This window comes from Balaenoptera borealis (genome assembly GCF_965194805.1).
Source record: "Balaenoptera borealis genome assembly, chromosome: 8".
Lineage (NCBI taxonomy): Eukaryota > Metazoa > Chordata > Mammalia > Artiodactyla > Balaenopteridae > Balaenoptera > Balaenoptera borealis.
The window spans coordinates 85,451,778-85,476,312 of NC_138865.1; the positions used below are offsets into that span (position 1 = coordinate 85,451,778).

The 24,535-nt window shown below is 39.7% G+C and overlaps 1 protein-coding gene across 5 annotated transcripts in view; it reads left to right on the forward strand.

The window, feature by feature from the left end:
* Positions 1–585: 585 nt before the first annotated feature.
* Positions 586–24,535, forward strand: part of UNC13B (unc-13 homolog B) — a 239,625-nt gene continuing 215,675 nt past the window's right edge. For 3 of the 5 annotated variants that reach the window (XM_082401355.1, XM_082401354.1, XM_082401356.1), the window contains exon 1: positions 3,577–3,932. In XM_082401355.1, coding sequence (XP_082257481.1) covers positions 3,911–3,932 — 22 coding nt within the window. In that variant the 5' untranslated portion in view covers positions 3,577–3,910. Of the gene's footprint in view, positions 3,933–24,535 lie in introns of all 5 variants that reach the window. The other 2 variants (XM_082401357.1, XM_082401353.1) reach the window with 2 other exon arrangements.

Below are 24,535 nucleotides of genomic sequence, written 5' to 3' on the forward strand. Positions count from 1 at the left end.
AAAGATGGTCATAAAGTCAGTAGAGGGTTCCCCTGCAGCAGGGTTCTTACTCTGCTCCTTCTGCCTGAGAGTTTCCGAAAAGACAGCAGCAATGCCAACCCTGGGTATTTTGGCTTTATTGTCTTGAGATTTTTGAGTTTCCTTTATTACTTGCTTTCTTTGATCCCTCTCTCCTTCCTCCTCATTTCCTGAATCTCAAAGAGTCTTAGCTGGCAGCTACCTGCCAGCTAAATCTAAGTGTGAATTCCACTCAAATGCTGAAGAACTTTCAAGTAGTGTACTGGAAAAACTAACGAAGACAGTGGGACAAGAAGGCTCTGGCTTTTTATCCCTGTTTGAGTTGCTTCTGAAGATATCCTTACCTTGCTGATGATTATAGCTGGTCCTGATCAAGTGCCTAGAGAGCAGAGGACCTTAGTGCCTTCTTTCTCTGAACTTTTAACTGGGAAACTGGGGTGCCTCAGAGCCTACATCACAACCTTCAGACACTGACTCTTGCTCTGCTTAGCACCTCCCAGCTGCATTCCCCCCTCATGTCCACAACCTAAGTAGTAATGAACATGTATTGGGCATTTAGTATGTACCAGGTAATTTAAATGCATTTCCTCATTTAAACCTCAAAACCCTCTTATGAAGTAGATACTGTTATTATTTCCTGGGAAATAGAGGTCACGTAGCTTGCCCAAGGTCACAAGTGCCAGAGCTAGGACTCAAACCCAGGTGTGACAGGCAGATTTCTAAGATGGCCCCCCAATGATCCTGCCTCCTGGTGGTATTCATGTCCTGTGGAATTCCCTTTTCTTGAGTGTGACTTGCTTCTGATGAATAGAATACAGCAAAAATGAGGAGACGGCACTTCTGTTATTAGGTTACAAAAGATTGTGACTTCCCTCTTGCTCATAGACTTTATTGCCTTCTCACCTTGCATGCTTTGAGGAAGCAAGCTGCCATGTTGGAGAGGTCCACATGACAAGGAACTTAGAGCAGCCAATAGCCAAGAAGGAACTGAGGCTCTCAGTTCAAGAGCCCAGGAGAAATTGAGACCTGCCAACAATCATATGAGTGAGATTGGAAGTGGATCCTTTTGCAGTCAAGCTGAAACTTTGCTTGCAGTCTGTAAGAAACCTTGAACCAGAGGATCCGATTAAGCCATACCCAGATTCCTGACCCACAGAAACTGAGATAATATTGAAATAATTTCTTTAATTGACAAAGATTTTTTAAATGTTACTGTTCAGTGTTACAGAGTACATATCAGTATATCACTCCCAGGTTGCTGATGGGAAACATGCTTGTACAGACTTTTTGAAGTCAACATGGTATATAAAGAGCACTAAAATTTTTTTTAAATTAAAAAAAATTTTTTATTGAACTATAATTGATTTACAGTGTTGTGTTAATGACTGTTGTACAGCAAAGTGATTCAGTTATACATACATATACATTCTTTTTTAAAATATTCTTTTCCATTATGGTTTATCATAGGATATTGAATATAGTTCTCTGTGTTATACAGTAGGACCTTGTTGTTCAGAAACTGTGAGATAATAAATGTTGTTTTAAAGCACTAAATTTTTGGGTAATTTGTTACATGACAATAGGTAATATACCAGGTGAATCTGATTGGTTTCAAAGTCCATGCTCTTCACAATTTTATTAGGTTGTTTCCCACTACTCTATACTGTTTCCAAGTGAGGTTGACTTTCCATCCTTTCTTGGATGGCCTCTGCATCCCCTAGGAGAATCCCTGGTTCCATAAGAGGTTTGTTTTTTGTTGTCTACATTCTTAGTTCCAGAATGCAGAAGTTTAACACCTTTTTAGTCCCTTGCTCTTGAGGTTAGGACAGCTGGGCTAAATAGGTAGATATTTCAACCTCCAGCAGCCCAGAGAATGCCCATTGTTTTTAGGGTCAGGCATCTTTGTTGACTAGCCTGGCTCAGCTGCCCTGCTCAAAATCTTTCTCAGGGTATTTCTCCAAATTTGGACAAACACTGCATAGGCCAAGTCTTTTTCTTTCCTTCTCCAGGTTCCTACTTATATCATTTGGAGTGTCACTCTCTCCAAATGCTATATTCCAGTGAGAGGAGTCATATGCTCGCTAGGCTTGTTTTTGGAGGGCAAAGACAGTGTTACATTAATATAGACCCTCCCTGGGTCTGACAGGCAGAATCCAACTGGGCCAAGGGCTTGCAAACACGGAAACTTGAGCTGATCTAATGAGGACTTAGAAAGTACCTAGTCTAATGGTGCTCAACCCTGGCATCACATTAGAATCATCTGGGGAGCTTTTAAAAGATAGGATGCCTGAGTTCTACCGCAAACCAATTAACTCCAAATTTTGGGGTGGATGAGGTGTTGGATCTGTACATGATATTATGTGCATTCCTGTTTTCTGCTCTGGTCTTTTTCACTTCCTCGCATGTATGTACATCATCCTGCCAGAAGTCCTCAGTTTAAAATGACTATCTTCTCTCCATCCTTCATTCAATAAACATTTACGGACTGATTACTATACACTAGGCACTATATACTATATACAGACATTGGAAATACAATGGAGACCATGAAAAAAGGTCTAGATGAGAACTGAGGTCTCCAGACATCTTCCTTTAGGCTGTCTTTTTATTTTTTTTTTTAAGGAGGGTGAGATATTTGTTTAAAGTTTATTATTATTATTTAAAAATTAACTATAGCCCATTCTTTTAAAATTATTTATTTGTTTATTATTTTTTTTATTTTTGGCTGCTTTGGGTCTTTGTTGCTGCACGCAGGCTTTCTCTAGCTGCGGCGAGCTGGGGCTACACTTCCTTGCGGTGCGTGGGCTCTAGGTGTGCAGGCTTCAGTAGTTGTGGCACGTGGGCTCAGTAGTTGTGGCTCTGGGGCTCTAGAGCGCAGGCTCAGTAGTTGCGGTGCACGGGCTTAGTTGCTCCGTGGCATGTGTGATCTTCCCGGACCAGGGCTCGAACCCGTGTCCCCTGCATTGGCAGGCGGATTCTTAACCACTGTGCCACCAGGGAAGCACAGTAGCCCATTCTTTATTGAGTTATAGTTGACATATAACATTATGTTAGTTTCAGGTGTACAACATGATTTGATACTTGTATACACTGCAAAATGATCACCACAATAAGTCTAGTTACCATCCATCACCATACAAAGTTACAAAAGCTTTTTTTTCTTGTTAAAGTCCATTTTTTAAAATTGAAGTATAGTTGATTTACAATATTATGTTAGTTTCAGGTGTACAGCAAAGTGTGGTACGATCTTTTTAGATTGTTACAGTAAGCTGCAAGGGATAGACTCAGAAGGAAGTCCGATAGAAATTCTCAATGAAAAGAATCTGTTCTTGGGTGGAAGCCCCGCCCACGTGAGAGGGGCAGAAGGCTTCAATTCCCGCCCCACACAGGTGAGGGGGAAGCCCGCCCCTCTCTGCCGTAAGCCTAGTTAGTGTGCAGAGCTGCCTTCATTCTTTCACTAAGAAAAGCGGAAGGGGACCCCACCTCCTACGTGCCCGTGAGGGGGCGGGGTCGGCGGACTGGGCGTGAGTTGATTGGCTGGGAGGCGGGGCGCAACTGGTTGGCTCTGTCCCGGCGCTCTCCTGGATCCCGGCTGGAGTGAGGGGAGGGTGTCCCGGTCGCTCTTGCCTCTCAGCGATGGCGCCGCGGTGCCGCGCCCAGTCTCCCGCCTGCCGGCCGGTACTCACCACTATCGGGAGCCCGCTCAGACGGTGAAAATTGGAGCGGGTCCGAGGGAGCGGCGGGAGGCTGCCTGCGAAGGGGACCATGAGGAGCGGAGAGACCCGTGGGGTCGATAGCGGGAACAGCTGCTGCACCTGCTGAGAGGAAAGAGGGAGCGGCCCGGCGCAGCTGCGGGGCTGGGACGCGGCGGAGGCTCGCCGGCGCCTCGGCCATGTCGTTGCTCTGTGTGCGCGGTGAGTGCGCGGACTGGGGTGGGAGGGCGGACATCGCCCTGGGGTCTCCACGGGCTTCCAGTGGGCGTCGGGTTACCACCTTTTCCAAACTTTACGTCCAATCCGTGCCTCGGGGGACCATTATGTTAACTCGTTTTTGAACATTTAAAGAGTTCTTTCCATTCTCTCTTGTTTTTCCTCATGCTCCTATGAGGGACTGTTAGCTCTCCGTTCCGGTGGCCATGTGACAGTGTTGTTGGCTGGCAGGCCCAGATCCTATTAAACAGTGTCTGGCGCTCTCCTCTAGCGAGAGTGGACGAGCTAGGGACCGCGGATAGTTGGTGTCTGTTCATAGCGGGCAGCCCCCTATTCTTTTCTTCCTTCTCCCTGCACCGTAAAACCTCAGTCGGCTTAGTAGCAGGTTCTTTTTAATCACGCTTTGAACGTGTAGTGGTACAGCTGTCACATCCCTTCTTCCAGCGTTTCTTGGCTTGCACCCCTCTATTGCTTGTCTTTGTCCCCTGCTCCTCCTGTGGGTTCTAGGCTAAGAATGTGCTCATATTCGACTTGGAAATGTGTGTCGGCTTCTCTCGTTTTGGAGCAGAGTATAAGAAGTATGATTTATTTATTTACTTCTATCACAGTAACTAAAGGTGAAGTCCTTTATTGCTTTTCCACTGACCCCCGTAAGAAAATATTTTAAGGCAATAGCTTTGGGGTTCAAGATGAGGCAAGGTGCATGGACTAAGCTCCATGAGGGTAGAGACTGTTTCTTGATGGTTTTTGTATTCCGGGTGCCTGACGTAGTAGAAGCTCAATGCTGGTTTTGAATGAATGCAGGAACTGTGATTTTAGAGATTATCTGATTAGAAAAAGCAGGGTTTGGATTACCCATTGAATTTGATCTTGGGAAATTCAAGTTACAACCTATCATATCTGTGTTGAGCTAGGTGGAATAAGGTGGCTTTGTTGTGAGTGAGAGAATTTATCCACAAGAACCTTTTCCTGGCACCTTTTACTGGATAGGGTTCATGTTTCTTTTGGCTCTGTGGATTAGAAGCATTGTTGTTTGTGGTCTCTGTTAAGCGTTTCCCCCAGCTTCTGGCAAATGGAACTGATTTCCTCTCTTCTCTTCCACTGTTGTTAAATCTGCTTTAACCCAAAATGGATTTGGCTCTTTCCAGGGATTATGAGACACACGGAAATTTTCTTCTTTCATGGTTGATTTTTCATTAATGAGAATTTTGCTTTGCTTTTAGTAAGACATTTTCTCTCAGCAGCTGGGAATCTATTTATTCCTTTAGATCCCTGCTGTTGAGTAGCAGGATTTGGGAGAGGTTGGGTTTTGCAATGTCTCTTGGACAGTTGAAATCTCTACTGCCACACTGTATTACAGAACTAGCCCTTATGAAAGATTCTTCAGGCAGGAGCATTATTGAACCAGAAATTCCTATTTAATTGAATTTAAACTTTACAGAAGGAGCTGCTGCTGTTTTCATTTGTTCTAATATCAGGAAGCTTTCATTTTCTAGAAATTCTGTTTAGCTAACTAAGCTCTTTCTCTTTAATGTTACATTAGTCATATTTCTCCATTTGAACCTGGAGGGTTGGAGACCAGCAGGTCATTGTCTTTTGAATGTAGATCCTGAAGATGATTAATTATGGAAACAAGTGGCTACCTTGTACAGAAGTAGTCATATTAAATGGCAAGGTATTCATGCTGGGGAAGCTTACAGAAATGGATCAAAATAAATCTTTTTATTAAAAAAATTTTTTTGTTATTGTTATTTTTAATAGATCTTTATTGGAGTATAATTGCTTCACAATACTGTGTTAGTTTCTGTTGTACAAGAAAGTGAATCAGCCATATGCATATATATGTCCCCATATCCCCTCCCTCTAGAGCCTCCCTCCCTTCCTCCCTATCCCACCCCTCTAGGTCATCACAAAGCACCGAGCTGAAAAATAAATCCTTTTAAAGTGACATTCCTTGTATTATATTTTGGCAGTTAGGAATGTTGTTCATATTTAGAAAGAAACCTGTGTAATGATATTATATAACAACTCAATTTCAGTTCATCTTGGAGTAGAATTGAATTAGAAACTTTTTCCATGTAGTCAAAGACATACTGTGTTCTTGGATTAGAAGAATCAATATTCTTTTTTTTAAAAAATTAATTAATTTATTTATGGCTGTGTTGGGTCTTCGTTTCTGTGCGAGGGCTTTCTCTAGTTGTGGCAAGTGGGGGCCACTCTTCATCGCGATGCGCGGGCCTCTCACTATCGTGGCCTCTCGTTGCCGAGCACAGGCTCCAGACGCGCAGGCTCAGTAGTTGTGGCGCACGGGCCTAGTTGCTCCACGGCATGTGGGATCTTCCCAGACCAGGGCTCGAACCCGTGTCCCCTGCATTGGCAGGCAGATTCTCAACCACTGCTCCACCAGGGAAGCCCAAGAATCAATATTCTTAAAATGACCATACTACCCAAGGCAATCTACAGATTCAATGCAATCCCTATCAAATTACCAGTGGCAGTTGTCACAGAACTAGAACAAAAAAATCTTAAAATTTGTATGGAGACAGAAAAGACCCAAATAGCCAAAACAATTTTGAGAAAGAAGAACAGAGCTGGAGGAATCATGCTCCCTGACTTCGGACTATACTACAAAGCTACAGTAGTCAAAACAGTATGGTACTGGCACAAAAACAGACATATAGATCAATGGACCAGGATAGAAAGCCCAGAAATAAGCTCATACACCTATGGTCAATTAATCTACAACAAAGGAGGCACAAATATACAATGGAGAAAAGACAGTCTCTTCAATAAGTGGTGCTGAGAAAAGTGGACAGCTACATGTAAAAGAATGAAATTCGAGCATTCTCTAACACCATATAGAAAAATAAACTCAAAATGGATTAAAGACCTAAGTGTAAGACCGGATACTATAAAACTCTTAGAGGAAAACATAGGCAGAAGACTCTTCGACATAAATTGCAGCAATATTTTTCTCTAGAGTAATGGAAATAAAAATAAACAAATGGGACCTAATTAAACTTAAAAGCTTTTGCACAGCAAAGGAAACCATAAACAAAATGAAAAGAAAACCCACAGAATGGGAGAAAATATTTGCAAATGATGTGACTGACAATACCTTAATTTCCAAAATATACAAACAGCTCATACAACTCTATAACAAAAAAACAAACAACCCAATCAAAAAATGGGCAGAAGACCTAAACAGATATTTCTCCAAAGAAGCCATACAGGTGGACAATAGGCACATGAAAAGATGCTCAACATTGCTAATTATCAGAGAAATGCAAATCAAAACTGCAATGATGTATCACCTCCCACTAGTCAGAACGGCCATCATTAAAATGTCCACAAACAATAAATGCTAGGAAAGGTGTGGAGAAAAGGAAACCCTCCTACATTGTTGGTGGAAATGTAAATTGGTGCAGCCACTATGGAAAACAGTATGGAGGTTCCTTAAAAAACTAAAAATAGAGTTACCATATGACCCTGCAATCCCACTCCTGGGCGTATGTCTGGAGAAAACTCTAATTCAAAAAGATACATGCACCCCAGTGTTCATAGCAGCACTATTTACAATTGTCAAGACATGGAAGCAACCTAAATGTCCATCGACAGATGAATGGATAAAGAAGGTGTGAGATATATATGTATACACACACACACACACACACACACACACACACACACACGCACACACAGAGTATGGAGTATTACTCAGCCATAAAAAAGAATGAAATAATGTAATTTGCAGCATGGATGGACCTAGAGATTATCATATTAAGTGAAGTAAATCAGACAGAGAAAGACAAATACTATATATCACTTATTTGTGGAATCTAAAAAAATGATGCAAATGAACTTACAAAACAAATAGACTCACAGACATAGAAAACAATTTATGGTTACCAAAAGGGATTGGGGGAGAGAGATAAATTAGGAGTTTGGGATTAACATATACACACTGCTATATATAAAATAAATAAACAACAAGGACCTATTGTATAGCATAGGAAAGTATACTCAATATCTTATAATAACCTATAATGGAAAAGAGATCTGAAAAAGAATACATATATATTATAACTTAATCACTTTGCTGTACACTTGTAACTAACACAACATTGTAAATTATACCTCAATTTAGAAAAAAAATTTCAAACAGTATTTAACCTGATGTAGAATTTGGCAAACTGGTATTGATTTAATCATCTCCAGATATCTCAATCAAGAAGTCAATTTCTTGGTCTAACCCTTTAATCATGCCTATTCCCTGCAGGTTATGGGCTCTCAATAGTCTGACTCCAGCCCTCCTTTTGGTCCTATCTTCTTGCCTATCCTTATTAGCACTAACTTTGTTCATTCCTGCCTTGGCAGTGTTCCACATTTATACTCTCTGAAATAGTCTTTTCATGTTTTCTGCTTATCAAAAATGTATTCTTCTCTTCCCAACTTACAGCCTACTTTTGTTGTTGAAAATGTCCTCAGTTCCTCAGTCCACAGTGATCTTTCTCCTTTACACTCTTTAAACTCTTAAATGCCTTAAAACATAAATTACTTATGGTCTGAACAGTGCCACTAAATTGACAATGAATTGTATACCGCCTAGCAACTAGTCTGTACTATGCTCATGGTGACCCAAACAAAGGAGATAAAAGCACTAGTCAGATCGGTTCTGGAATTTTGTGTTCAGTCAGGGTATTTGATTCTAAGAGGCACACTGAGAAACTGGAATTTCTTCAGAGGAGAATAATTAGAATAATGGTGTAGAAACCATTTGAGGAATTGAGAGGTTTAGTTCTTGAGAAGATTTAAGAGGAGGGAGGATCATAATAGTAAATGAAAATTGTCTAAACTATCGCTCCAGGGGACAGAACTAGGACAAGTTGACCAGTGATTGAAAATGATAGGAAATTAGATTTTAGCTTAACATAATGAAGAACTTTAACAGAGTTGTTCTTAACTAATGGCATGGACTACTTTTGAGGATTTTTTGACATAGGATACTTTAAGCATAGACTGAATGAGTGGTAAAAGGAATTTTGACGTTGAGTGGGAGGTTAGACTTGAATTTTAAAAAACACCTTTTTATAGAATTCACTTAGTCTTTCTTCAAACATTTGGCACAGCTTTCTTCACAATACTGATAACTTTTTGCTTCCATAGGAGCCAGTACCACATAAACAACTCCAGTAAATTAAATCAATGATTTTCTTTAACTTTTGTTGTCTTGGTGTTCATGACTATTTTCTCCAAACAAGTAAGCATTTTGAGAATTGAGTCTTTCCATATTTCTTTGTAATTGCCACAGTGTTTATAACTGAGCGCTGGATTTCTCTCCCTAATTTGAACCAGAAGTGACTACACTTGACTTGTTAAAAAATCAAAAACAAAAAAATAGTCTTGGAGGTATAAAAAGCAATATATGCTAATATATTGTTAATCATAGAAAATTGAGAAAATGCAGGAAAGTGTAAAAAGGAGAATAAAAATCATCATGGTCCTACCACCCACTCAACACCATTGTTAAGTTTTTTGTTCATTGCTTTCATTGTTTTGTTTTTATTATAGAGATAATATATATGCGTGATAAGAAATTCAAACAATTTAGGATGTGAAGTGAAAGGAAAAAGTTCTCCTGTCTCCATTCCCTATTCTTACTCCCCAGAGATAACTACTGTTTACTCTTTCTTGGCCATCATAGAAATTTTCATTAGATATGAGTATATAGATTCTACAGTTGGAGGTATACAATATTATTCAACTTTTTAAAAAGCTTAATAATATATTTTCCTATAAGCTTTTTAAAAAAAGATTTATTATTTATTTATTTTATTTATTTTTGGCTGCATTGGGTCTTAGTTGCGGTGCACGGGCTCTTCCTTGGGGCACGTGGGCTTCTCTCTAGTTGTGGCATGCAGGCTCCAGGGCCCATGGGCTCTGTAGTTTGCAGCACTCAGGCTCTCCAGTTGAGGCACGTGAGCTCAGTAGTTGTGGCACGAGGGCTTAGTTGCCCCATGGCATGTGGGATCTCAGTTCCCCGACCAGGGATGGAACCCGTGTCCCTTGCATTGTAAGGTGGATTCTTTTTTTTTTTTTTTTTTTTTAATTTTTTTTTAATGCTATTCTTGTCTGCTTACATTCTTTTTATGTATGTATGTATATATGTATGTATGTATGGCTGTGTTGGGTCTTCGTTTCTGTGCGAGGGCTTTCTCTAGTTGTGGCAAGCGGGGGCCACTCTTCATCGCGGTGCGCGGGCCTTTTACTATCGCGGCCTCTCTTATTGCGGAGCACAGGCTCCAGACGCGCAGGCTCAGTAATTGTGGCTCACGGGCCCAGTTGCTCCGCGGCATGCGGGATCTTCCCAGACCAGGGCTCGAACCCACGTCCCCTGCATTGGCAGGCAGATTCTCAACCACTGCACCACCAGGGAAGCCCTGTAAGGCGGATTCTTTACCCCTGGACCACGAGGGGGGTCCCTCCTATCAGCTTATGTGAGTTTAAATTGTTCATTTTAATGGCTATGGAGTACTATTCCCTTATACGAGCATATATAATTTAACCAGTTTCATATTGATGATCAGAATTTTTCTTGCTATTATAAATTTTGCCTTTATAAACAATATAATTTATAATTTTGCTACTATAAACAATGCTACAATGAACATCCCTATAGATGGTTTTATTATGTTTGGAGATCGCCAATCAGCTTTCCACCTGGTCTTTCTGTGTGATTTGCTCATTGCTGTTTTCTTGGCATAATAATTACACTCACCTGGACCCATTAGCAAACCAAGTGCCTCAGCATCTCTCATATCAGTAATCCTCTATTAGAAGCAGGTCCTTCACCAGTAGGTAATATTTTATGCTTACCAGAAATACCAAAGACCTCAGCTCTTTTAAGTTTGACCTGTGATTTTCATGTACTTTTCTTGTTTATCTTCTTTGTATTATTTAAAAATTATTTTTTCTATATTGAACATTTATTACTTGTGTTTTAAAAACAGAACAAAACAATGTCACTAGTGATGAGAACTATACCAAGTCGATGTATGTTGTGACTTGCCCTTAGAAAAGCTTATCATAATTTATCATTACATATCAGCCATCTAACTAACTGAACAGATACTGCTGGGAAACTCTTAGGAGGTGAACTCTGATGGACACTCAGGACACCTATTGATTGTGGGTTAATTCTAGCCTGGGGAGACTCCAAAGATATATTTTGATTTACTACCACTCTGGAAAGTAGGAATAGTAATGATTTTAGAGTTTTTAGGTATAAGAACAGGTTGGTCAAGTGCTTTCTTCTCATCTTATTTCTCCAACATTGTCATCTGCCTCAGCTAAATCCTTACTGCTAGGTTTTCATCACATCATCGTTCAAGTAGTCCCTGCCCTTCCAGGCAGAGTTGCTTCTGGGTGTCTTTTGCTTAGCTATGGCATCAGGAAGTTGATTGTGCCTTGTCTGAGCCAGGCAGAAGGGGGAAAGGACCAATTTCCTCTGCCAAAGACAGTGTCATAAATTGTATTCTTCCATATAAGTGGTACATTCTGTAATTTTTTTAGTTTCTAGAGGTGGGGTTCCTGGAAGTTGCACTCTAGGCCAACAGACATAGTGTTTATCCTATTTTACCAGTGCTAGGTATTTCAGATTTTGCTATGTGAGTTTGTTTAAAGTTTGGGCTGTGTATCATTAGTAAATATTTGTTTAGTACCTTCTCTGTGCTTGTTATATAGTAGATAAGAGCCCAAGCAATCTACATAGGTCTTAAAATATCTCCTTTCTTAGGTAAACTCAGAATCCATTAGGATTATTAGGTCTGATTTGGGATAAGCAGAGTAAGTTAAGTTCCTGCTAGAGTGGGGAAATACTGCACTATTTTTTCTAACTTTTAAAGCAAGATTCTTTAAGTTTGGGAGGTGTTTTATACATATCTTATAGTGGACTGTCTTTAATAAAGTTCAGAGAAGATTTGATATTTGTGTACTAAAATTTTTTTAATTGACTTATAACATATGTATATTAAAATACACAAATCTTTTTTTGATTAGTCATTCATTTTTATTATTTTATTATATTTTTAACATCTTTATTGGACTGTAATTGCTTTACAATGGCGTGTTAGTTTCTGCTTTATAACAAAGTGCATCAGCTATACATATATATATATCCCCATATCTCCTCCCTCTTGCGTCTCCCTCCCACCCTCCCAGTCCCACCCTTCTAGGTGGTCACGAAGCACCGAGCTGATTTCCCTGTGCTACGTGGCTGCTTCCCAGTAGCTATCTATTTTACATTTGGTAGTGTATATATGTCCATGCCACTCTCTCACTTTGTCCCAGCTTACCCTTCCCCCTCCCAGTGTCCTCAAGTCCATTCTCTATGTCTGCGTCTTTATTCCTGCCTGCCTCTAGGTTCTTCAGAACCTTTTTTGTTTTTTTGTTTTTTTTAGATTCCATATATATGTGTTAGCATACGGTATTTGTTTTTCTCTTTCTGACTTACTTCACTCTGTGTGACAGACTCTAGATCCATCCACCTCACTACAGAGAACTCAATTTTGTTTCTTTCTATGGCTGAGTAATATTCCATTGTATATATGTACCACATCTTCTTTATCCATTCATCTGTCGATGGACACTTTAGGTTGCTTCCATGTCCTGGCTATTGTAAATAGAGCTGCAGTGAACATTGTGGTACATGACTCTTTTTGAATATTTATTTATTTATTTATTTATTTATTTATTTATTTATTTATTTTATGGCTGTGTTGGGTCTTCATTTCTGTGCGAGGGCTTTCTCTAGTTGTGGCAAGCGGGGGCCACTCTTCATCGCGGTGCGCGGGCCTCTCACCATCGTGGCCTCTCTTGTTGCGGAGCACAGGCTCCAGACGCGCAGGCTCAGTAATTGTGGCTCACGGGCCCAGTTGCTCCGCGGCACGTGGGATCCTCCCAGACCAGGGCTCGAACCCGTGTCCCCTGCATTGGCAGGCGGACTCTCAACCACTGCGCCACCAGGGAAGCCCCCATGACTCTTTTTGAATTATGGTTTTCTCAGGATATATGCCCAGTAGTGGGATTGCTGGGTCGTATGGTAGTTCTATTTTCAGTTTTTTAAGGAACCTCCATACTGTTCTCCATAGTGGCTGTATCAATTTACATTCCCACCAACAGTGCAAGAGGGTTCCCTTTTCTCCATAGTCTCTCCAGCATTTATTGTTTGTAGATTTTTTTGATGATGGCCATTCTGACTGGTGTGAGATGATACCTCATTGTAGTTTTGATTTGCATTTCTCTAATGATTAGTGATGTTGAGCATTCTTTCATGTGTTTGTTGGCAATCTGTATATCTTCTTTGGAGAAATGTCTATTTAGGTCTTCTGCCCATTTTTGGATTGGATTGGGTTGTTTGTTTTTTTGATATTGAGCTGCATGAGCTGCTTGTAAATTTTGGAGATTAATCCCCTGTCAGTTGCTTCATTTGCAAATATTTTCTCCCATTCTGAGGGTTGTCTTTTCGTCTTGTTTATGGTTTCATTTGCTGTGCCAAAGCTTTTAAGTTTCATTAGGTCCCATTTGTTTGTTTTTATTTCCATTTCTCTAGGAGGTGGGTCAAAAAGGATCTTGCTGTGATTTATGTCATAGAGTGTCCTGCCTATGTTTTCCTCTAAGAGTTTTATAGTGTCTGGCCTTACATTTAGGTCTTTAATCCATTTTGAGTTTATATTTGAAAATACACAAATCTTAACTGTATGGCTCACTGGATTATCACAAAGTGAACACACTCATGTGACCACCACCTAGGTCAAGAAATAGAATACTACTAACACCCCAGAAGCCCACCGTACCCTTCCTCTCAGTCATTACTCCCTTCCATCTTCCCAAAGGTAACATTATCCTACTCTAACACTGTAGTTTAGCTTTGTTTTTTTTAATTAATAAACTTTATTTTTTAAGAGCAGTTTTAGGTTCATAGCAAGATAGAGTATATTTTGCCTGTTTTTGAGCTTTTTAAAATTGAGGTATTATTGACATACTGAACTTTTCATAAATGGAATTATACAATATTTCTTTTGGGCTGCTTCTGCTTAACATTATGCTTATCAGATGCTTCCTCTTGATGCATTTAGCAGTAGTTTATTTTTATTACTGTGTAATATCTCATTGTATGAATATGCCACAGTTTATTTACCTTTGCTGGACATATTTGTTTTCCATCTTGGACTCTGATTTTATAATACCACTCCAAATGTACTTTGTATCTTTTAGTCCTACCTTTGTATGTATATCTAATAGATATATATATATATGTGGGATTAAAATTTCTTGGTCATTGGTTATGTTCAACTGTAGCTGATAATATAAAACAGTTTTCCAAAATCTACCTCCTAGTAACTGTATTCCTAATATTCATTTTTTAAAAAAAGGGAATTTGGCCAGGTTCTCAAACCACTTCACAGGCATTAATACATACTTTTTACATGTTAATCCTGTAGGCTTGGTAATGTCTTTTTTTTTTTTTTTAATGACCTGACGAGATCCATTATGCTCAAAATGATGCCTCACATCATTTGTGGCCCTCATTTTTTGAAAGAAATATTGAGTTCATGTTTATGATCCTGAACAAGATAACAGCATAGCCCCTGAACTTAGTGGCATTACATACTTTTAAAAAAGAATATCGTTTTCTAAAGAGATCAGTTAACATGTTTTTATTTTTGCAACTTTTCTGTAAGTCTGAAATTTCAAGATAAAAAATTAAAAAAAATTACTGACATGAGAGAATTCATGTGAAAATGGAGCTCAATGAAAAAAGAAAAAAGCGGTGAGGGGAATGGTCAAACGGTATGTAACTATATGGGGGAAAAGGCTGAAAAGATACATATCAAGATGTTATCAGTGAGAGGCTCCTAATGGCCAAAGATGGGCAAGTTGCAATATCAATAAGGATAACAACCACAAGAATTGAAGCATATCAACTGTGCTTAAATCCGTGACTTCATAATACTGAAAACAACAGCAACTAATTGGTAATTATTGGAGAATACTAAGGGACGAAATTTTTTGATGAGATTTGAACTGTCACAGAAGAGCAGTGTGCTCCATTTTCCTAGGGCTATTGAAAAATAACTTATTTCCTTCTGTATAGAATAGTTAGGTGTAGCTGCTCCTGATGAGGAAGCTTAGATAACCAGCTTTGCATTTCATGCTTTGTTGTGATCCTTTCTGTGATTACTGAGAAATGAAATAAAAATGTAGGCATGTGGTAGAATTTTGTGTTCAGCTTCATAAAGGAAATTGTTTCATTCTTCTATTTGTCTCTTCAGTAAAAATGAACTGGTAATTCTCAGGTGTAATCTTCAAAAGCAACTATCCACCGAACATTTGAGAGCAGCCCATGACATCAAAGGAAAAAGAGTCATCAGGGCTTCTTTTTTTTGTGCTAGTGAACCCCATAGTGATAAAATATGTGGTAAAAATATGACAGGAGAAAGTTTGTGCTAAGGTGTATGTATACAAACTGTATTCTGCTAAATATATAAAATAGGGAAAAATCAATTCTTAATCATTAGGAAGTACAGCTTTCCAAAAAGAAAAATCTTTTTTTAAATTCTATTACTTCTTCTATTTCTGTCCATTTAGTTCTTAGTACTTACTTGAGACTGGAGAACAAATAGGCCTGTGGATTGTGTTAGGCTATTAATTTTCTCTTATAACTGTTTGCTTTATTAATTTCCATAGTGTTTTATTATGAATGATATTGAGAAGAGGCCAGAGGGCCATGAATGAGGAAGATCTGCCTAGCAACTAAGGAGGGGCTGGGCAGTGGGAAGGTAATTGCTTTTATATGTGATTCAGAGTGGGATAAAGATGATTCAAAGGGTTAGCTCACTTGTGTTTCTGTCTACTATATTAGTTATGAGCCAGATTTGTAGAGCCTTCATCTGCAAATGGATACAAGAAGTCTGGTTCCCAAGGAGAGGACGGTGAATGATACAGATATAAACCTCTGTCCACCTCATTTCAGCCATCTAAACCCATGATCACATCATAGAGCATGTCACTCCTTGGAATGGTGCTCTGCTTTTATAATTTCAAACTTCATTATCTGACTATCTGATTATATTCCCCAGTCTGTCTTTCTAGCTTTTACTTTTACTATGCTTTACTAGTGTGATATAGGGTAGATGTTAAAAGTTTTGGTTTTAGGCAGACCTGAGTTGGTGAATATATCAGCTCCACCACTTATAAGTTGTATATCCTTACATATGTTACTTAACATCATTGAACCTTAATTTCTAAATCTTTAAAATATATACATCCATTCAAAGTATTTATGAAGCTCCTATTAAAAGGAGATACACAAATAAAAAATATTATGATTTCAGGCAATGATAAGTACAGTGAAGATAAGAAAGTAGGATAAAGGGATTGAGAGTGATCTGAGTGGGAGAGCTATTTGAAGTAGGATTTTCAAGGAAGGCCTCATTGAGGAGGTAACATTTGAGCTGAGACCTGATTGATGAGAAGGAACCATCAATCAGAGACCTGAGGTAAGTTTTTCATGCAAAGTGAATTGGAAGCAAATATTTTGAGGTGAAGGAGAAAAGGAAGGGGTTATTGGTTCCGAGTGGTATAGACTCTTCCAATAGGCAGGCAGAGACTATAAATCAAAGATGCTTTGATTTATATTTTGCAAATGTCCAGTTTGTAGTGAATGGACTGGAGTGGGAAGCCATGGCTAGCAACAGTGGAAGCAGGGGGTCCACTTGGAGTGTCCAGGTGAGAGATGGATAAAGGCTTCTACTAAGGTAGTAGTACTAGAGATGGTGAAAATAGCTATAGCAAAGTATTGCGGAGATAATTGGGAAGATGATTAGCACTATCCCAGGCATTGAGTGAGCACTTATTTTAATATGAAAATAGTGTTAATGATCTTCATTCTGCTCTGTGACATTTATTTATCTAAGTCAGGAAGTCATCCTAGACTTCTGAATTGAGGAAGAAAATATATAGAGAGGAAGGAAAGTTGTTAGGTTCAGTTGAGTTCATGGTGTCTGTAAGATAAGTTACTTATAAAATATGTTGAGTTGGGAAGTATTTGTTTTGTTGCAGATCACCCTTGAAAATGGTACCTGAAATTGTAGATCTATAGCTTAGTAGAGAAGCCTGCATTAGAGATAAATTTTGGGAGTTGTAGGTATTTGGTAATAAAGCCATTAGCGTGAATAAAATTGTATATAGAGGATAAGAGAGGAGAAAAATGAGCTAATGCTGTACCTATGGGAATGGGCAGAAGAATTGATAGGTGTGGTCAGAACTGTAGGAAAACGGAGGTGCTGTGTCAGTGTCTGAAGCCTAGACTAAAGGGAGTTTCAAGAAGGAATGATCAAATGATAGAGATGAATGATACTGGTTGAGAATAAAGAAAAACAAGGTCATTGGATTTGAAAACTAGAGCAAGTTTCATTAGAGTAGTGTGAGAGTAGGCATCATATTAAAGCAGTTTAAGAGTATTTGGGAAGTGAAGAAGTGGAATCAGCAAGTGTAGGCTACTCATTCAGAAGTTTTGCAATAAAGAGAAGGGTTGAGGGACTTCCCTGGTGGTCCAGTGGTTAAGAATCTGCCTTACAATGCAGGGGACACGGGTTTGATCCCTGGTCAGGGAACTAAGATCCCACATGCTGCGGGGCAACTAAGCCCATGCACCACAACTACTGAGCCTGCGCCTCAACTAGAGAGCCTGCGTGCCACAAACTACAGAGCCCACGGGCTCTGGAACCCACATGCCACAACTACAGAGCCCATGCACCCTGGAGCCTGCACGCCACAACTAGAGAGAAGCCCGTGTGCCACAACTAAAACCAGATGCAGCCAAAAATAAATAAAATAAATAAATAACAAATAAATCTTAAAAAAAAAAAATCCACGCTTCCAGTGCTTCCACTGCAGGGGGCGCAGGTTCTTTCCCTGGTTGGGGAACTAAGATCCCACATGCCTAGGCGTGTGGCCAAAAAAACAACAAAAAAAAAGAGGGGTGAGAGTGGTCTTAAGAAAAAGGAAATTTGAATGTTTGTAGCCCAAAGGGAAGGGATCTATAAGAAGGAGAAAGTTAAGATGAGTTGAGGGGAGGAGAGGAGCCAAGATGGCGGAGTAGAAGGATGTGCTCTCCTCCCTCTTGCGAGAACACTAGAATCACAACTAGCTGCTGGACAATCATCGACAGGAAGACACTGGAACTCACCAAAAAAGATACCCCACATCCAAAGACAAAGGAAAAGCCACAATGAGATGGTAGGAGGGGTGCAGTCACAGAAAATCAAATCACTTAACTGCTGGGTGGGTGACTCACAGACTGGCAAACACTTATACCATAGAAGTCCACCCACTGGAGTGAAGGTTCTGAGCCGCACGTCAGGCTTCCCAACCTGGGGGTCTGGCAACGGAAGGAGGAATTCCTAGAGAATCAGACTTTGAAGCCTAGTGGGAATTGATTGCAGGACATCGACAGGACTGGGGGAAACAGAGACTCCACTCTTGGCACACACAAAGTAGTGTGCACATCGGGACCCAGGGAAAGGAGCAGTGACCCCAGGGGAGACTGAACCAGACCTACCTGCTAGCGTTGGAGGGTCTCCTGCAGAGGCGGGGGGTGGCTGTAGCTCACCGTGGGGACAAGGACACTGGCAGCAGAAGTTCTGGGAAGTATTCCTTGGCGTGAGCCCTCCCAGAGTCTGTCATTAGCCCCACCAAAGAGCCCAGGTAGGCTCCAGTGTTGGGTTGCCTCAGGCCAAACAAGCAACAGGGAGGGAACCTAGCCCCACCCATCAACAGTCAAGCGGATTAAAGTTTTACTGAGCTCTGCTCACCAGAGCAACAGTCAGCTCTACCCACCACCAGTCCCTCCCATCAGGAAACTTACCCAAGCCTCTTAGATAGCCTCTTCCACCAGAGGGCAGACAAAAGAAGCAAGAAGAACTACAATCCTACAGCCTGTGGAACAAAAACCACATTCACAGAAAGATAGACAAGATGAAAAGGCAGAAGGCTATGTACCAGATGAAGGAACAAGATAAAACCCCAGAAAAACAACTAAATGAAGTGGAGATAGGCAACCTTCCAGAAAAAGAATTCAGAATAATGATAGTGAAGATGATCCAGGACCTCGGAAAAAGAATGGAGGCAAAGATCGAGAAGATGCCAGAAATGTTTAACAAATATCTAGAAGAATTAAAGAAAAAGCAAACAGAGATGAACAATACAATAACTACAATGAAAACTACACTAGAAGGAATCAATAGCAGAATAACTGAGGCAGAAGAACGGATAAGTGACCTGGAAGACAGAATGGTGGAATTCACTGCTATGGAACAGACTAAAGAAAAAAGAATGAAAAGAAATGAAGACAGCCTAAGAGACCTCTGGGACAACATTAAACGCAACAACATTTGCATTATAGGGGTCCCAGAAGGAGAAGAGAGAGAGAAAGGACCAGAGAAAATATTTGAAGAGATTATAGTCAAAAACTTCCTTAACATGGGAAAAGAAATAGCCACCCAAATCCAGGAAGCGCAGCGAGTCCCATACAGGATAAACCCAAGGAGAAACACACCGAGACACATAGTAATCAAAGTGGCAAAAATTAAAGACAAAGAAAAATTATTGAAAGCAGCAAGGGAAAAATGACAAATAACATACAAGGGAACTCCCATAAGTTTAACAGCTGATTTCTCAGCAGAAACTCTATAAGCCAGAAGGGAGTGGCATGATAAAGTGATGAAAAGGAAGAACCTACAACCAAGATTACTCGACCCAGCAAGGACCTCATTCAGATTCGATGGAGAAATCCAAAGCTTTACAGACAAGCAAAAGCTAAGAGAATTCAGCACCACCAAACCAGCTCTACAACAAACGCTAAAGGAACTTCTCTAAGTGGGAAACACAAGAGGAACATACATATCAATAATTACCTTAAACATGAATGGATTAAATGCTCCAACCAAAAGACACAGGCTTGCTGAATGGTTACAAAAACAAGACCCATATATATGCTGTCTACAAGAGACCCACTTCAGACCTAGGGACACGTACAGAATGAAAGTGAGGGGATGGAAAAAGATATTCCATGCAAATGGAAATCAAAAGAAAGCTGGAGTAGCTATACTCATATCAGATAAAATAGACTTTAAAATAATGAATGTTACAAGAGACAAGGAAGGACACTACATAATGATCAAGGGATCAATCCAAGAAGAAGATATAACAATTATAAATATATACGCACCCAACATAGGAGCACCTCAATACATAAGGCAACTGCTAACAGCTCTAAAAGAGGAAATCGACAGTAACACAATAATAGTGGGGGACTTTAACACCTCACTTACACCAATGGACAGATCATCCAAAATGAAAATAAATAAGGAAACAGAAGCTTTAAATGACACAATAGACCAGATAGATTTAATTGATATTTATAGGACATTCCATCCAAAAACAGCAGATTACACTTTCTTCGCAAGTGCGCACGGAACATTCTCCGGGAGAGATCACATCTTGGGTCACAAATCAAGCCTCAGTAAATTTAAGAAAATTGAAATCATATCAAGCATCTTTTCTGACCACAATGCTATGAGATTAGAAATGAATTACAGGGGAAAAAACCGTAAAAAAGACAAACACATGGAGGCTAAACAATACGTTACTAAATAACCAAGAGATCACTGAAGAAATCAAAGAGGAAATCAAAAAATACCTAGAGACAAATGACAAAACACGATGATCCAAAACCTATGGGATGCAGCAAAAGCAGTTCTAAGAGGGAAGTTTATAGCTATACAAGCCTACCTCAAGAAACAAGAAATAGTTCAAATGAAAAATCTAACCTTACACCTAAAGGAACTAGGGAAAGAAGCACAAACAAAACCCAAAGTTAGCAGAAGGAAAGAAATCATAAAGATCAGAGCAGAAATAAATGAAATAGAAACAAAGAAAACAATAGCAAAGATCAATAAAACTAAAAGCTGGTTCTTTGAGAAGATAAAATTGATAAACCATTAGCCAGACTCATCAAGAAAAAGAGGGAGAGGACTCAAATCAATAAAATTAGAACTGAAAAAGGAGAAGTTACAACAGACACCACAGAAATAGAAAGCATCCTAAGAGACTACTACAAGCAACTCTATGCCAATAAAATGGACAACCTGGAAGAAATGGACAAATTCTTCGAAAGGTATAACCTTCCAAGATTGAACCAGGAAGAAATAGAAAATATGAACAGACCAGTCACTGGTAATGAAATTGAAACTGTGATTAAAAATCTTCCAAGATGGGGCTTCCCTGGTGGCGCAGTGGTTAAGAGTCTGCCTGCCATTGCAGGGGACACGGGTTCAAGCCCTGGTCTGGGAAGATCCCACATGCCGCGGAGCAACTAAGTACGTGCGCCACAACTACTGAGCCTGTGCTCTAGAGCCCGCGAGCCACAACTACTGAGCCCACATGCTGCAACTACTGAAGCCCACGTGCCTAGAGCCTGTGCTCTGCAGCAAGAGAAGCCATTGCAATGGGAAGCCTGCGCACTGCAACAAAGAGCAGCCCCTGCCACAGCTAGAGGAAGTCCGTGCACAGCAATGAAGACCCAACACAGCCAAAAATAAATAAATAAAATTAATTAAAAAAATAAATAAAATAAAATAAACTTATAAAAAAAAATCTTCCAAGAAACAAAAGTCCAGGACCAGATGGCTTCACAGGTGAATTCTACCAAACATTTAGAGAAGAGCTAACACCCATCCTTCTCAAACTCTTCCAAAAAATTGCAGAGGAAGGAACACTCCCAAACTCATTCTATGAGGCCACCATCACCCTGATAGCAAAACCAGACAAAGATACTACAAAAAAAGAAAATTACAGACCAATATCACTGATGAATATAGATGCACAAATCCTCAACAAAATACTAGCAAACAGAATGCAACAACACATTAAAAGGATCATACACCATGATCAAGTGGGATTTATCCCAGGGATGCAAGGATTCTTCAAAGAATCAGACTATACTACAAAGCTACAGTCATCAAGACAATATGGTCTGGCACAAAAACAGAAACATAGATCAATGGAACAAGATAGAAAGCCCAGAGATAAACCCACGCACCTATGGTCAACTAATCTATGACAAAGGAGGCAAAGATATACAATGGAGAAAAGACAGTCTCTTCAATAAGTGGTGCTGGGAAAACGGGGCAGCTGCATGTAAAAGAATGAAATTAGAACACTCTCTAACACCATACACAAAAATAAACTCAAAATGGATTCGAGACCTAAATGTAAGACCGGATGCTATAAAGCTCTTAGAGGAAAACATAGGAAGAACACTCTTTGACATAAATCACAGCAAGATCTTTTTTGATCCACTTCCTAGAGTTCTGAAAATAAAAACAAAAATAAACAAATGGGACCTAATGAAACTTCAAAGCTTTTCACAGCAAAGGAAGCCATAAACAAGACGAAAAGACAACCCTCAGAATGGGAGAAAATATTTGCAAATGAGTCAACGGATAAAGGATTAATCTTCAAAATATATAAACAACTCATGCAGCTCAATATTAAAGAAACAAACAACCCAATCCAAAAATGGGCAGAAGACCTAAATAGACATTTCTCCGAAGAAGACATACAGATGGCCAAGAAGCACATGAAAAGCTGCTCAACATCTCTAATAATTAGAGCAATGCAAATCAAATCTACAATGAGGTATCATCTCACAGCAGTTAGAATGGGCATCATCAGAAAATCTACAAACAACAAATGTTGGAGAGGGTGTGGAGAAAAGGGAACCCTCTTGCACTGTTGGTGGGAATGTAAATTGATACAGCCACTATGAAAAACAGTATGGAGGTTCTTTAAAAAACTAAAAATAGAATTACCATATGATCCAGCAATCCCACTACTGGTCATATACCTTGAGAAAACCATAATTCAAAAAGACACATGCACCCCAATGTTCACTGCAGCACTGTTTACAATAGCCAGGTCATGGAAGCAACCTAAATGCCCATCGACAGGCAAATGGATAAAGAAGGTGTGATACATATATACCATGGAATATTACTCAGCCATAAAAAGGAACGAAATTGAGTCATTTGTTGAGACGTGGATGGATCTAGAGACTGTCATACAGAGTGAAGTAAGTCAGAAAGAGAAAATCAAATATCGTATATTAACGCATGTATGTGGAACCTAGAAAAATGGTACAGATGAACCGGTTTGCAGGGCAGAAGTTGCGACACAGATGTAGAGAACAAACGTATGGACACCAAGGGGGGAAAACCCTGGGGGTTGGGGACGGTGGTGTGCTGAATTGGGTGATTGGGATTGACATGTACACACTGTTGTGTATAAAATTGATGATTAATAAGAACCTGCTGTATAAAAAATAATAATTTTTAAAAAAAGATGAGTTGGGGGTAGGGAGAGAAAATAACTGATTTCTCTGTAAAGTAGAATGCAAGGATTAGCTGAAAGTGAGGGGGATTCGGATGATTTAGCAAGCTTGGGGATATTCTTTCAACAGCTATTGTGCCAGGTACTTAGGGCAGAATTGTGATTTTAAAAAATTTCTTGCCTTCTTGGAAGTTATATAGACTAGTGAGGGAGCTAGACATTAAGCAAATAGGAATAGTACAAATTAATGTAAAATTACAACTAGGAAAAAAATACAGCCATAATTTGTGCTATAAAGGAGAGTGTGTGTTGTTATGAGACCATGTGATAGGGAAAGTTACCTACTCAGGTCAGAGATGGATTACCTAATGAAGTGAAGATTGAACTGAGATCTAGAAGAAGAGGAGGAGTTAGTGAGACAAGGGAAGAAGAAGAATATTCTAGGCAGAAGAAATAGTATGTGCAAAGGCCTTGTGGTGAGAAGGAGGAGCTGAAAGAAGGCAAATATAGCTGGTATGCACAGAGGAAGGGAAAACATGGGTCAGGACAAGGGAGATAGGTAGGGCCCAACTATAGGGCCTGGTAGACCATGTTAGGGTGGAAGGTTAGTGGGAATGACACTGAGGGGGAGGGGCAGAAGGATAAAAGTTTATAAACTGAAAGCATGGGGTTTGTAATTGGATTTGAGTTTGAATTCTTTTTTCTACCACAGAAAACTTTTGGCAGGCGTCTTGACTATTAAGCCACAATTTAAAAATGAAGTGTTATTATCTGTTCAGTGTGCCTAGGAGTTGAGAATTAAACCCTAAATGAGATCATGTGTGTGAAATTCCTTTGTAAGCTAAAGGAACTTTTACTCTTGGATAGTCCCTTTTTCTCTCTTTATAGAGGCTTAAATATTCTGAAACTTATAAACAAAGAGGATGTGATGACTTCCATAAACATTTATTGAACACTTAGCTACGGGTGAGGCATCGAACTATTTCCCCTGAGTATATAAAAATGAGTAAGAAATGGACCTTGCCCTCAAGAAACTGAGAGCCAAGATGGGGAAACATCCATATATACAACTAAATGTGTTGCAAGATACAGTTTGGTAATTTCTGAAATAGAGGTACAAAATAAATCGGGTGCAG